The following is a 14,192-nucleotide window of genomic DNA, read 5'->3' on the forward strand; positions in this document are numbered from 1 at the left end:
ATCTATTGACAATTTATTTAATTAATTAATTTTTCTATATTGTTTATGTGTAGGTATGTAGGTAAGTAGATTTTACCTTTTTTTTCATATTAAATATAAATATATTTAAAAGGTATTTAAAAAAAAACGACCGTGTGCGGATCGAACACAGCACCGACACATTTATTTTTTTTTATTTTTTATTTAATAACTTATTATGCCAACACCCACGGGATGATATTTCATCGGGTACAACACTAGTATAATATAATAGTGGTTTTACCCGGCTTCGCTCGGTATTTCTAATATAAACCGCTTAAACGTGGCTAATTTAATAGAAAACATAAAATGTATTTGAATAGAAAAAATAATTTAACGTCAGCCAATCATAAATAAGAATTGGGAATCGGAAATGAAATAGGAATCGGGAATCAGAACTGAAAAAAAAATCCGGAACCAGAACTGAAAAAAGAATACGGATCTGGAACTGAAATTGGAATTGGATATCGGAAATTAAATCGGAACTGAAATTTTGTCGACTTACCGGTAAACGGTTATACCGGTGTTGCAATCCCTAAAACGTATAATATAAAGGTTTATATTATACGTTATCTATTTTTTTATCTTTTGGGAATATAAAGTAAAATAAAATGGGCGTAAAAATATTAAAATTTTCATCTCAATATTGATGATGATTTCAACTATTCAGTAAGAAAAAAGTATAAAACTTTCACTGAAGAAATGATTAGAATACTTTTAAGCTATGCGCAATTCGAATTTCAAGTCGCAGATCATTTTGTCAACGCTCTATCATTGCTTTATATAATTATACGTTTGTAGAAATTTGTCAAAATGTTAACATTATATAGTAAGTGTGAATATTCGCCATTTGTATCTGTGCCAAAATTTTGCTCTAAATAAGTCGTTGTCTGCTTCAGATGCCAAATCCGTAACTTAAGCCGTATAATTCCCAAAATATTACACGATTAAACTGAACTAACATTGACAATATTGTTTTGTCGTCAGTTATGCAATCAACGGTTTCAATTTGGAACCACTAAATTTAGTATACTATTATACATAACTAGCGGCACTCTAACATACACATGTATCATAGATAACAATAAAAGCTTTATGTTTTGTTTAAACATTTACTAAACGGCTTGTGTTGACTTAAATATGCAAAAATAGACGCTTACAATAAAACTTACAGACCACCTTGTGTTGTATCAAAGTACGTGAGGAGTCGCAAAGTTCGCGCTCGTGCCACTGCAGTCAGCAAATGCTATCGATTTTTAAGCTCCTTTCCTTCTGATGATTTTAATGATGCATTATTATTATCGCAGTCGTCGTGAGAGGCAGTGAATTTGACCCTTGCGTAAGACGTCTGACTGCATTGTGGATTATAATGAGACCTAGACCTTTGGTGGCACCACCACACCCACCAGTCCAGTATTGCAGCTCATTCCTGCGCCAAGACCATACATCATTTGGCGCCAACCGAACACCTCCGACATCTCAAATGGACCAGGCTTATCATTTAAATCAAAATTCACATCGATCGATTAAAAATGTACCTGTTCGTCGGCGCGAGCGTTGCATTCTTGAGACACCACTTCGATGACCTTTACCCGTACTCGGAAATCGGTATTGAATCGGCATGATGTATGAAGAATTCAAATATACACATCCTAAAGTTTTGTATGAAAGACTCTATTGTGTAAACATTTTATACATATATTGTACATGCATAAAAAAACGTTGGAGGCTTGTCGTAAAGTCTGACACCTCTCACATACACATAGAATGATCTTTGCTTTTTGAAATAATTCACAGTCGAAAACAGAAGCCTCAGCTATTTAAAACATGTGGGTTAAGTCACTCATCAACTTCCTTGTTCGATCAAAAAAATTAAGTTCAGTCGTGACCGGTGCTGTTATATCATTAATTGTGTCGAATCTTAGTCATGGGGCTTTTATCGAGGCTTTGCGTTGCAATTCGGCCGAACTAATGCATAATACAGGAAATTTAAGCTTCAAAATCACGTCAATGGAAATTCGGCATCAAGGATTATAAATATGAAAATTTTGCAAACATGTAACGGATATCGAGACGAACAATCGACAATTTCACCTTGGAAGCACACACATATTGTAATATGTATGTAATGTCACGCCCAAAATGTTGAGTCAGTCCCACAGTCCAAAACAATTATAATTGTGCGGTCTAAATAATATCGCCCCGCAGAATTGGTATTGACAAATCTAGAATTCGTATAAATAAATGATTGAATCGAATCATTCCGTACGAAAAAATGAAATTGTATCACGTACGCAATCGTTTTTCAATATCAACGCTCTGTTCGTGTTCAATTGCTTAAATTGTTCCGAATGCTAATTTAAATAGTTGTAATTTGACTTGTTTTATATGCTTTGTAACACTCACAAAAAATGATTGGGTATGTTGAATGGTTTAGCTTTCAATTACATAGTTTAGATATTGAACATGCTAAGATACATGTTGATATCAAACTCTATAACACCGTAGAGATGTGTTGATATTTATGACGCAATAACATGTATTATTCAATGGCATATTAAATCATTGAAAATTGCAAGATTTCTATGTTTGAAATGGATGCAAATGAAATCAATATTCTATGATTTAAATTTAATTACTAGAAAAATTATCTTTCAGTTCAAATTTTTTAGCTGATTTTGAATCACTTCCAATCTTCCAATCGCTTTGATCTTTTACCGATATATAAGCTCTCATTATAGCAAATGTGTCATTAAAGCAAATGTGCAAAGATATGATGCTAGTGGAATTTAACCATCGACTAATATGTACATTAGAATCGTCTGTCAGTAAATTTTTTCAAACTATCTTAACCACCAACATACATCAGTGGTTATCATGTAATGTTTTTGATTGTGTGGTCACGGGTTCTATTCCTGGCTTTGTTGCTTGTTAGACCTTTGATATTTGATTTCCATCGTTTCCTATCAGAGTTTGTCTATTTATTTGATTTCATTGGAATCGGTTGCAATAAATTGGCAATCCTGTCCTATTTCACTGCAAAAATTTGTTCATAGTCCTCTATGATGATTGTATATATTGACTAATGACTAACGTCTTATGAGGATTTATAGGTATATTCCAATTAAAGTTCAATTTAGAGTGAGCATGATTTTCTTGGAGATATTTGATTCTGAAACTATTCAATAACTCTATGTTTTTTTTCTCGAGATGTAGAATAATTGGCGTAAATTTTTTTATAAATAAAATTTAGCTCAAATGCTTGTATATTGTTTAAACTGTATAGTTTTTTATTGAAGCATAGTTTAAAAAAATACTGCAGAATTGATTTGTATGCATTAAGTTTAAAATCTCTTCGTCAGTTATTGATTTTTGGGTGCTAGTTAATTAAACTTTAATTTTGACAATATATTCACAAATATATGACACGAAAACTAATTATTCATTATAAGTTAATAATAAATTATTCCATCACTCAACAAATATGTACATATATGTATTGCATATGAGAAAAATTAATATCATTGTAATTAATTTATTTACACTTTAAATCACCAAATCACACAAATTCGTCAGTGCTTTTTTTAATCTTGTTTGTATTTTTCTTTTAGTAAAATTAGTTTTTGTTTAGTTAGGGTGTACCAAGTGAATAGTATATATTTTAAAATTAAAAGTATTTGAAATAAATATAAGGTGTACCTTGTGAATACCATATGTATGTATATCTATAATTTAATCCGAATTAAAGTACATAGATTGTTCATGTACATATATAGATTTTTTTTTTAAATATTGTTACAGTTACAGTTCCATACATAAAGTAAAATTAATTATAAAAAATGCTTCCGTTACTTATAACCGTCCAACTATGTAGTTAACAATGTGTAATTATCATCACACTGTTTTTGTTAAAAATAATAATTAAATACGCTTTAACACCATTGAAGTAATTGATTTAGCACATGCAGTCAAGGAACAGATTTTACCGGTAAGATAATTTAATAATAATTCACAAAACGTGCCAACAATTTTAAATTTTGCTCCATATGCAATTAAGTCATTATTTCAATCGCCTAATTTTATTTTTCATATTTAGCATATGCCACAGGTAAACAGGGATTGATTGGATCAAAATGTGAATCTACGAGAGTAATGAAAATGTGTAATATGAATCAGACACATGTTTCGAGACAAGACAATCGAACAGGTTTAAGGGAAACAGGATGCTGGCGCTGACAAGGTTACACGAGATATATCTTTAAAAAGATTGATTGTGTAAAAAAATTTTAATTTTCGTACATAATAAATCATTTTTTTGCCAATCGCGTATTACGCATTAAATTTTCAACTAATAGTGGGTTGTTGATTGATATTTTCAATTTAAATCAATTGCATTTATATATGTATGTCGAAATAAGGTTTTTAATAGCCATAAATACGTAACGTATAAAATGGATAAGAAATCCGTAAATGCTCATTAAGGAATATAATAATTAATAATTTAAAAAAAATTACAATAACATCCATATTTTAAATATATTTTAAACAATTTTGGTTCAATATTTTATGTACATTAATTGAACTTCTCAGTATATGGTTATGTAAGTTATAAATTTTTAACTATACTGTGTATTCAAAATCAACGGCTCTCAACCATTTTGTTACTAACCAATAAATGAGCCGTTATATTTGAAAGTGGCAATTCCACTTTTTTTCACTTCGAGAAATATTTCGCAAAACATTAAATATAATGTTTTACGTTTAACAATTTATAAAAAATTGGTTTCTTGTAAGACGTTTATTCTTCTTTTCCAAGATTCTGGACATATCAAATTAAAAGAAGTGATACCAATATGTGAATTAAGTCAAACAGAAATAGTGTTTTTGGAACTGAAAATTGGACTTGTGCCACTTTTCAATATACCCCCCCCTCTCTCATTTTAAATCTATTTTGCTTATATTATTTATAAACATATGTGGGATTTAGTTTTCTAGTCTAGAAAAATGCACGTATGAATGACTAGGTTGGCACGCTTGAGTAGAATAAATAGTGAGGTGGTAACATGTACATAATACGACGCTTAGATCGTTGCGGCGCTCCGAGTAGTAGACATTGTCTTAAAACCACTCAATGAGTCTCATTTTACACTACCGCCTAGGTCTCCTGGTAATCACATCCTACACACGACTGTCACGTGGACCTGTACCTGAAGGGTTTCTGAGATCAGAGTGATAGACGTAGTTATATGTAGTTTAATGTTCTTGATCCGTCAGCCTGCCAGCTCCGAATGAAGCACAGACTAAAACTACCTAATATTTATACCCCAGCGTTTTATTTATACACCTAATATTTATACATCGCTATCGCATTCACCCCCCACTCGACCCCTGATGGCTAATTACATTTCGTTTCAGTTTCGCATTGCATTTTGGTCAAGAAATACAACATTTTTCGTGCGTTTAGCAGTCAGTAGAATTTAACTTTTATATTTTGAGTTCGTGTTTTAAAATATTTACATAAATACAATTTTAATATAAAATACGTAAGTTGTTGATATTATCAATTTATTTATGGAATACGTATATATTTTATATTAATGGAAATTTATATTTTTTAGACGATAAAAGTAATTGCCAACGTCATGTTATGGACAGCAAAACTTACAGTAATATTATGTAAGACCTTGCATTGAATTATATTTTAATAATATTATATAGTTAAATAAGAAATAACTTAATAACAATAAATAATCTATTTTACGTCCTTACAATGTTACAATACATTGCACGAATGCGACAGCGTGTTTGGTTCTCATAAGTAGACTGCGGATAGAGACCGTGCTTTTTCCTGGAATCGGGGCGGTTTGGCTCTATTTACAAAGCTAGAGACAAAAAAAAGGTTGGGCGAACCTTTAACAAAGCATTTACAACAGTTGAACAATAAACGGCGCGCTGTGTGTCCGGTATCTACTCATAAGTCGCACGCTACGGTTCGGTGATTACTGGTCACAAAGTCACTAAAATCTGACAGTCGAAAAGTCCATCATACTAACGATAACTATCATACTAACGAGAACTTGAGTGCCAAATATTGTGTATTCGCGATTTTCATGGCAAAAATTGTCTTTGTGACCACCGCAATGTGACGAATAGTCCAATTACCCACACTACATTAATCGAATCGAGTGTTTGAGTATCTATACATAGGTATAAGGTAACATAGGGCCACATGTTGAGAGCCGCTGTTTCTAAGCACTTCACCGATAATTTTATAGTTCAAGAAAAAAGCTTGTACAATTAAACCTGTCTATCAGCAGACTTATCATATGCAAATGGATGCGACTGAAATCGAATGCACTTGTGTGCATCGTTAGCCACGCGGTCAATTTAATAACGTGATATGCAAAAGTGATCCATTTACCATCCAACGCCTCATCAAGGTTTATTGTCGGTGTGAGAAAACGATTGCGAAATCTGCATACCTTCGAGGGTATTTAAGGGCTGGAATTTGACCTCTGGGAGAACTGCTTCGTGTCCGAAATGCCATTTCGACGTCGAACGAACGTGTTCACTTGCATACTGCGACACGTCGGGGAATCTCCACAAACGACCTCATGCTGCTCCGGAAGATCACCTCTCAGATACCGACGATATCGTCTCCGTGCACGAAGAAACGTTCCCGGCAAATAAAAGTGTCATTTTTCAAGTAATTGGCGTCTGCGAGGGAGAGAGCGATCCGAGATAACTCTATTTAGCGGTAGCCGTTCCGTATTTATGAGGTTCGGGGTCGAACACGAAACGCTCGTCTCCAATAAATTCAGGATCAGATCGGATACTTCAGACCCTCGGGCGACTTTGCTGGTAAATACCGGCTGTCTGAGAAATGGCGTACGTGAATACGATATTACTAGGTCTTTACATGTTTGAAAGTATTATACCTATAGTACGTCTGTATGTAGAAGTTCTACAGAACATAAATTGATGGATGTCCTTGGGTTGTTCCTTAACCCTCCCTCACCGACGTGGGGTATGCAAGTGCCTCAATTTTTACTATTTTCGTAATAACTATGTAGTATTCTTTATATTTCTTGTATTCCTAGAATGAACTACAAGAAATTTATTTTAATAGATTTTGTTTGATTTAGAAAAGGGGTACATCGTAAAAAAATACATGTATATATTTCTACGTTCCAAAGTATGATTTAATGGTGGTAGCGATAAGTCATGTTTTTGACTGTTCGCTTGCATATTCTTGTTGATCGATGAATCAATGCGAGAGAAAGAGACAGCTATATTGTGGTAAGCTGTTGTTTTCGTCGCTTTTGGTGCGTGGCTATTGAGTCATGCAGTCGCCTGTTGGCCTTACCTATGTGCGTTTGCATGTCGATGGTTGTCGCTATTTTTTAATACAAAAATAGTCAAAAACATGCTATAGGACTAAAACTTTTTTATGTTGACGTATGAAATGATTGATAAGATAAGATTGATAAGATTGAACCCATTTGTATTGAAAAAAAGCTGTATTTTGATTTAAAAATACTGGGGTCTTACTCGACCCCGGTTCGGGACACTCGTTCGATCTTGACGCTCCGTCTTTCAAAGGTTAAATGGTTAAATCATTATTGGACATTTTATTTGAAACATATTTATTGTATTTTATTTTATTTTACATTAATTTATACCAGGATGGCCTAACAACTAACCCCAATATGCCTTCTTGGACATTGTAAATTTGATACAAATATTATTAGTATGATACAAAGTACATAAATACATTTCAATTAACATCCACAGTCATCTATGGAAATTCGAGATTGTCAAAATCTCGTTAATATTTTGTCCACCTTTCGTCCATTCTTCTAGCCAAGTGGCCTGCCCATTGCCATTTAAATATCTTCACTCTATCCACCATATCCACTACTCTTGTCACACTTCTCACCCACGTATTCCGTTTCTTGTCTTTCCTCATTATGCCAACCATACAGCGTTCCTTACTTCTTTTAGTGCATTGGACTTTGTGTAGCATCTTGGCGTTAAATGTCCAAGTTTCGCATTCATACTTCATCACTTGTAAAACGCAATGACCGAAAATCTTTTTATTCAGGAAGAGTGGCATTTTTGATTTAAAAACAACATTCATTCGTCCAAATGTACTCCATCCTAATTTCATACGTCTCTTTATTTCTTCTACATAACAAAAATTCTATTGATAACTAGCTTACCTCGATAAAATAAACGAATTTTTGTTATTAATCTACAAGAATAGCCAAAATACGATTTTTCTAAGTGGAATTTTATTTAATTCTCATATAAAGACAATTTAATACATTATCTCTATTAATTCAATTCAGATTCGTGTAAATACGAGTAAATACTAGTACGAGCTTTTAGCTCGCAATTTTACCGATTTAAAATTCAGCACACTTCCAATTAACTCTTTTAAACGAAAACAAAAAATAGTGTGGCCAGAACACTATCTCAATACACATCTTTCAATAGAAAATACTCAATATAAAATAGTATTAACAGTGGGAAAAAATCCCAAGTGAAAATACGTACTTTTGACTTTTGATTTGAACTGGTCGACTACTTAGATATATTTTAAAGCTGAAAAATACTAAAAATGAAAGATAAAATACCCAATTAAAGATAACAATATTCATTTTGAACAAGAAATTGACAGATTTTGAGACATCGACCGAACAACAGCAAGATATAGAAAAATCGCGCGATTTAAAAAACACATATGTATATCTCTGAATCTCGAGCAAATTAACATTTTTTATTACCAGATTCGTATTCACTGGGCATATATCTATAAGAAAAGTCATATTTCGTCTCTGTACCAAAAAAAAAATCGTCATTTGTCGAACAGTGTTATTTGGCCTAAATATTCTGGACACATCGTATTAAAATAAGTGATAACAATTTGTGAATTAGTTCAAACAGAAATAATGCTTTTAGAGCTGAAAATTGGGCTTTCAAATAATACGGCTCATATATGTATGTATTCATTTTACATTTGCATACAAAATTTCTATTGTATAAATTCAATTGTAAATCGCGCTAAGCATTCAACGTTAATTCGCTATTCATCTCCAGGGATGGAACCTTTGATAATAATCCAACCCGACGAATTCGATTAAACACCATTTTCCGAGGCTTTGATCCGTGACAGGACCCTGTCAAATCGCTTAATCAGTTGTAAAACTCAAACCCGTATTATTTTACAGGCTCGACCCCGATTATTCATTTAGCGAAGCACCGGAATCAAAAGTAGTTCGGGCGGGGAATATTTTCGATAATATATCACAATGGAGACTTGCGGTCGAACAGGACGCATTTTTTCGGATTAATGTGCTCGGCTGGGTGTGATCTACTCGGCTGTGGTTTAAGATACGATCTGGGTTTTTGTTTGAGAGCTAGGCTGGCATAATTTCGGAATGTGACATGTGGCTGAGAAACCAGCCAGCCTCAATCCTGACCTTTCACCGGAAGAACAACCAACACCCAGCGTGTTCCAATGGCATTGACAGTGATAATTCTCCCAAATTTATACGGCTTGTCAGCAAACGCGATGAAGAATGATGGTGCCGCTCACCAAAAATCATTGTAACAATTTTCTTGACGCGAGATATTTTTTCTGTTATTATTTTTCATTGGTTCTGCTGTTTTTTTTCCACTTGAAGATAGTCGTGATTTTATAACACATAAAGGAAATTCATCATGCGAATGATCTAAGTTTTTGATATCATACTCAGTTTCGCCTAATGAGACCTTGATTTCGATGGAAAAAATTAGGCGCACATACCAAAGCGGCGAATTTCATTATTTTATAGTACAATTCCCATACTGTAAGACGTAAAAGAACATTTTTTTTATTATATTTTGCTTTTTATTGTTCGTAAATTATGTTCAACGTACATCTTAGATCTATTCCATAATAATAGCTACTGATCTAGTGATCATTATCTGTACTTTACACATTATTTTGTATTGTTATTATTTATGGTATCATCGCATTTCAATGTTAGTGTATTAGCATCACAGGAAAAAAAAATCAAAAGCATATGTATATTATTTTTAACTAAAGACTACAGATAATATTACGAGCGTCGAGTCAACGTTGTGTGTTTGCCCCTTTTATAAATACAATAAATGTCTGGTTTATTAATAAATATATGCGAAGATCTGTCGGGTAATATATTGGACAATCTATCGGACAATCTGTTGGGCAATTGCAGTCACAATTGCAACGATGAAATAATAGGTAGCAGGTAGCAAACTTTTTAGCTTGATTAGGATTTTATTTTATACATACATATATATGTATAAGGAAGGCCTAACAGGTAAACTCCAATGCGTCATGGCTAATTAAAAACAAAACAATTTCACAGAGCATCATAGAGACATCTATGGACAAATTCGACAAACATTTTTATATATCAGCAAATTTGAGATGCTATAAACTCGATAGGGCAGTCTGCCAATTTTTTGAATCGTTTCAATGAAATCAGATAAATTGGCAAACTCTGACAAGAAATAATCGACCTAGAGTCACATATCCAAGGTCTGGCCAGCAACACCCGGCCAGGGAATGAACCTGTGACCACTGGTTTAACTGCATTTTTATATGATCTCAAAATGTCATTTAAGCTACATATATAATATACAAGAATTGATAATTTGTTTAATCCTTGAAAAACTTTTTATCCAATTAATCGAGATGATATAATTTGTCGCAACAAGTTGGAAGAAGAATTGCATCGTCTATATTTGGGCTCGTGAATACTCGTGGATACTTTTATACAATACATAACTTAATTTGACAAACAAAAAAAACAGTATTTCATTGTTGCTGTTGCTTACTATTTATTATATAAGCTTGTAGTTTGTATAAAAGAGCATTAAATTGTGAGTGTCAAAAAAAAATAATCATGAAGTCTTTACATTACAATACTATAATACAAACTTACGTTCAATTGTTGTTTTTTTTTTTTTTCAATTATAATCACGGCTATTGTTGTTATTACATATTAGTTTGAAAATTTAATTTTTGAATATTATTTGTCAAAAAAAAAATGTGCCGCGACCAAAATAAGTTTTGTAAATTGCTATTACTTAATAACGTCCGCGATTAATTTTATTTCTCAATGAATCGTATCTTTGGAATGCCGCCTCCGTTGCTAATATAATATATTATAATGTCGTGGTAAAATACATACTACTATATTTAAATTTCAACGTACATACATACGTGGTATCCAGCTAGACTACAACATAAATTCAATTGGCGCCTCCATTCTGCTGCATCGTCAGGATTCAATTTGTTTATCCCTGTCGAGATGTGTACTTTCATGCTGGTTCGAACCATTCCGTTGCATTGCTGCATTCCATTAATCATCGTTTCTGTTTGTTTTTCAGGTTGCAGTGTTTGCGATGATCAATAGAATAACTCCGGTCGGTGCTCTGCCACTTCAGCGAGATGCAGCAGAAGACATAATAACTGGACAAGAGTTCCTCACTCTTTTAGGTAGCCATTCAAACAAAGAACATTTAGTTTACGATATCAATAAGAAAGAAGCACCCAGAATACACGCTCAAGACGGCGAACTGTCAAATTTGCACGACGATGTAATATTGAGCGATTCGCAAGACCGTCATACGCCGATCAGCCGAAACTCCAGAAGCAACAAAGAGGAGTCCAGGGAGAATAGTTTAAAAAATGAACCGATCCCCATCAAAAAGGAGGACATTTCAGACGACGACGACTTGCACTTTGCCGGCTCTAGTTATTACAGAGAAAACGAAAACAACGAACGACTAAAGAATACCTATTCGTCTAGTGCTATTCCATCGCACTTTGACGATGACACTCCGAAGATCATTGGGGTGCGTGTAACATCATCCGTGGCTGTCGGTCGTGGGAACAAATCGCCCAGAATATTGATCAACCAAGACGTATCAGATCTGCCCAACGCTGACGAAATCAGAAAAAAATCCAAGATAATAGAAGCCGAAAACAAATACTCGAACGACAGCCCCACAACTTGGAGACCTCCTGCGCTACGATTCTTAAACCATGAGTATTACAAAGGTGCTTCGTCAAACAGGCATTCGATTTCAACCCTACCAGGACCATTAGGAGGTGCTAATGAAGACTACATCCAACAGCAGAAAGAAAGGGAACTAGCTAGAAAGAAGCCAGAAGTCGTACATCCTTATCAAAGATCAATAATATACCACGGCAATTCTAGAGATTCGCAAAGACCCCGTTCATTCTCATACAGTTCAGTCATTAACACTTTTGGCGATTCCAAACTGACTACGGTGAATGATTGGATCTCTTCGACCAAAGCTGATTCAGTCGCTACCGAGGCAACAGCCGGTTATGTCACTATTATAAACCACAACGGCGATAACAGAGTAGATGCCATCAAGGAGATAGTAGATACAGACATAGATCTGAAGAGCGGTAGCGAAGTCAAGGCTTCGAAGATCAACGCACCTGCCCAAATCATTCCAAGTTTGCCTATAGTGTACGGTGAGCCGGCTAAGATTTATTCAGAACCAGCTAAAATTTACAGCGAGCCAGCTAAAATTTACGGCAAGCCAGAGGAGATATATTCAGAGCCTGCGAAGGTGTACAGCGAACCGGCAAAAAACTACGGGGAACCATCAAAGGTGTACAGCGAACCGGCCAAAGTGTACGGAGAGCCGGCTAAAATATACGGAGAACCGTCGAAAGTTTACAGCCAACCTGCTGCCATATACCACTCGTTGCCGACTGTAGTCAACAAGCATGAGAGTCAAAGTAGCAAAACGGGTGAAACTAGTTTTGAGCAAAACGCGCCGGGAGCTGGAAGCGAATCTGACAATGCAAACTCGAGCCAAAACCAAACCAACGATACTAAAGCACCGCAAACTAGAGGAAGAAGTCGTGGGTCTGGCGAGCAGAATTATGAAGTCGACGAGTCAATCAGTGTGATGACCAATGGTAGGACGCATGGCGTTCAGGACAAAGCTGATGAAGATGGACAGAAAGTAGGCTACGTTGTCGAGGGTAATAACTATAGAAAGTACAGAGTTGAAAAACGTACTCCTGATGGGTTCATCGTTGGGGAGTATGGAGTTGTGAGTCACGACGATGGAAGCTTAAGAGGAGTTCGTTATACAGCTGATGGAACCACCAACCCTCGGCTCATACACGACGCACTGATGAAATTCCTCTCGTTATAAATAATTTGAAATGCCAACCTTTGATGCCATGATAATACTCAATTATCTTTAATTGAAACAAGTCATAATTTATAGTTTGATTTTATTATTAAATATATGTATACGATGAAATTTGTATTAAGGTAAAGTTGGCCCAACTGATAGAGAGATTTGTATGCAAACAAAATGGCGGACATGTCTTTAGTGATTCGTTTGTCGTAGCTGCTTCACAGCGACTTGCAACTTGTCAGCCAGCAGATTTAAGTTTTGTTCACAACCAGTGCCGGCCTTACACCCTCGGGCATTTTTTTCTAAACACCCTTTCGCCTTTAGCACTCTAATCTAAAATTTTGTATGGCTTTTGGCGCTCTAATTTTAAATTTTAGAGCGCCATTGGCGCATCGTGTGGCGCCCTAACTTATTTGGCACCACACGATGCGCCCCCCCCCTAAAACCGATACTGTTCACAACATAATATAATTGGTCTGGTGATCATATTTGCAATGGTTGTTGTCTTTCAATGACTTAAAATACTATTAAATAAAGAACCACACATTGTAATTAGACCGAAAAATCTTCAAGTCAGTGTTTACTTTCACATAAGGGTTCATTTGCATGTTTTGTTCATAGCGAGGAATTAAAAAAAAAGAAAAACAACTCTAAAAAAGTATTATTTAACTAAACGGAAAAGCTTATGTTCATCGTGCATTCGTTTTGGATTGTCGAGCTTTATATTTTGAGTAATTTATTGTATTTTTTTAAAATATTATTTACTTTGTGTAATTGTGAAAAATCAATGCGTTGGTTTTTATTGATGGTTTTACTTATATTGAGTAAATTTAATTACAAGGAATTGTGTAAAACAGTAAAATGTCAAAATATGTTTATTATCGATCGATAGTTGAACACAATATATTATATATATTCTAAGTTTTATTAGATAATATGTATTTTTC

The 14,192-nt window shown here is 34.4% G+C and overlaps 1 protein-coding gene across 1 annotated transcript in view; it reads left to right on the forward strand.

Moving 5' to 3' along the window:
* LOC143917631 (uncharacterized) overlaps positions 1 to 13,922 on the forward strand; it is a 92,656-nt gene extending 78,734 nt beyond the window's left edge. Inside the window, exon 2 of the mRNA XM_077439210.1 lies at positions 11,443 to 13,922. Within this exon, the coding sequence (XP_077295336.1) occupies positions 11,443 to 13,257 (1,815 nt within the window). The 3' untranslated portion in view covers positions 13,258 to 13,922. The remainder of the gene's footprint in view (positions 1 to 11,442) is intronic.
* Positions 13,923 to 14,192: the final 270 nt, after the last annotated feature.

The sequence above is a fragment of the Arctopsyche grandis genome, chromosome 10 (assembly GCF_051622035.1).
Source record: "Arctopsyche grandis isolate Sample6627 chromosome 10, ASM5162203v2, whole genome shotgun sequence".
Taxonomy (NCBI): Eukaryota; Metazoa; Arthropoda; class Insecta; order Trichoptera; family Hydropsychidae; genus Arctopsyche; species Arctopsyche grandis.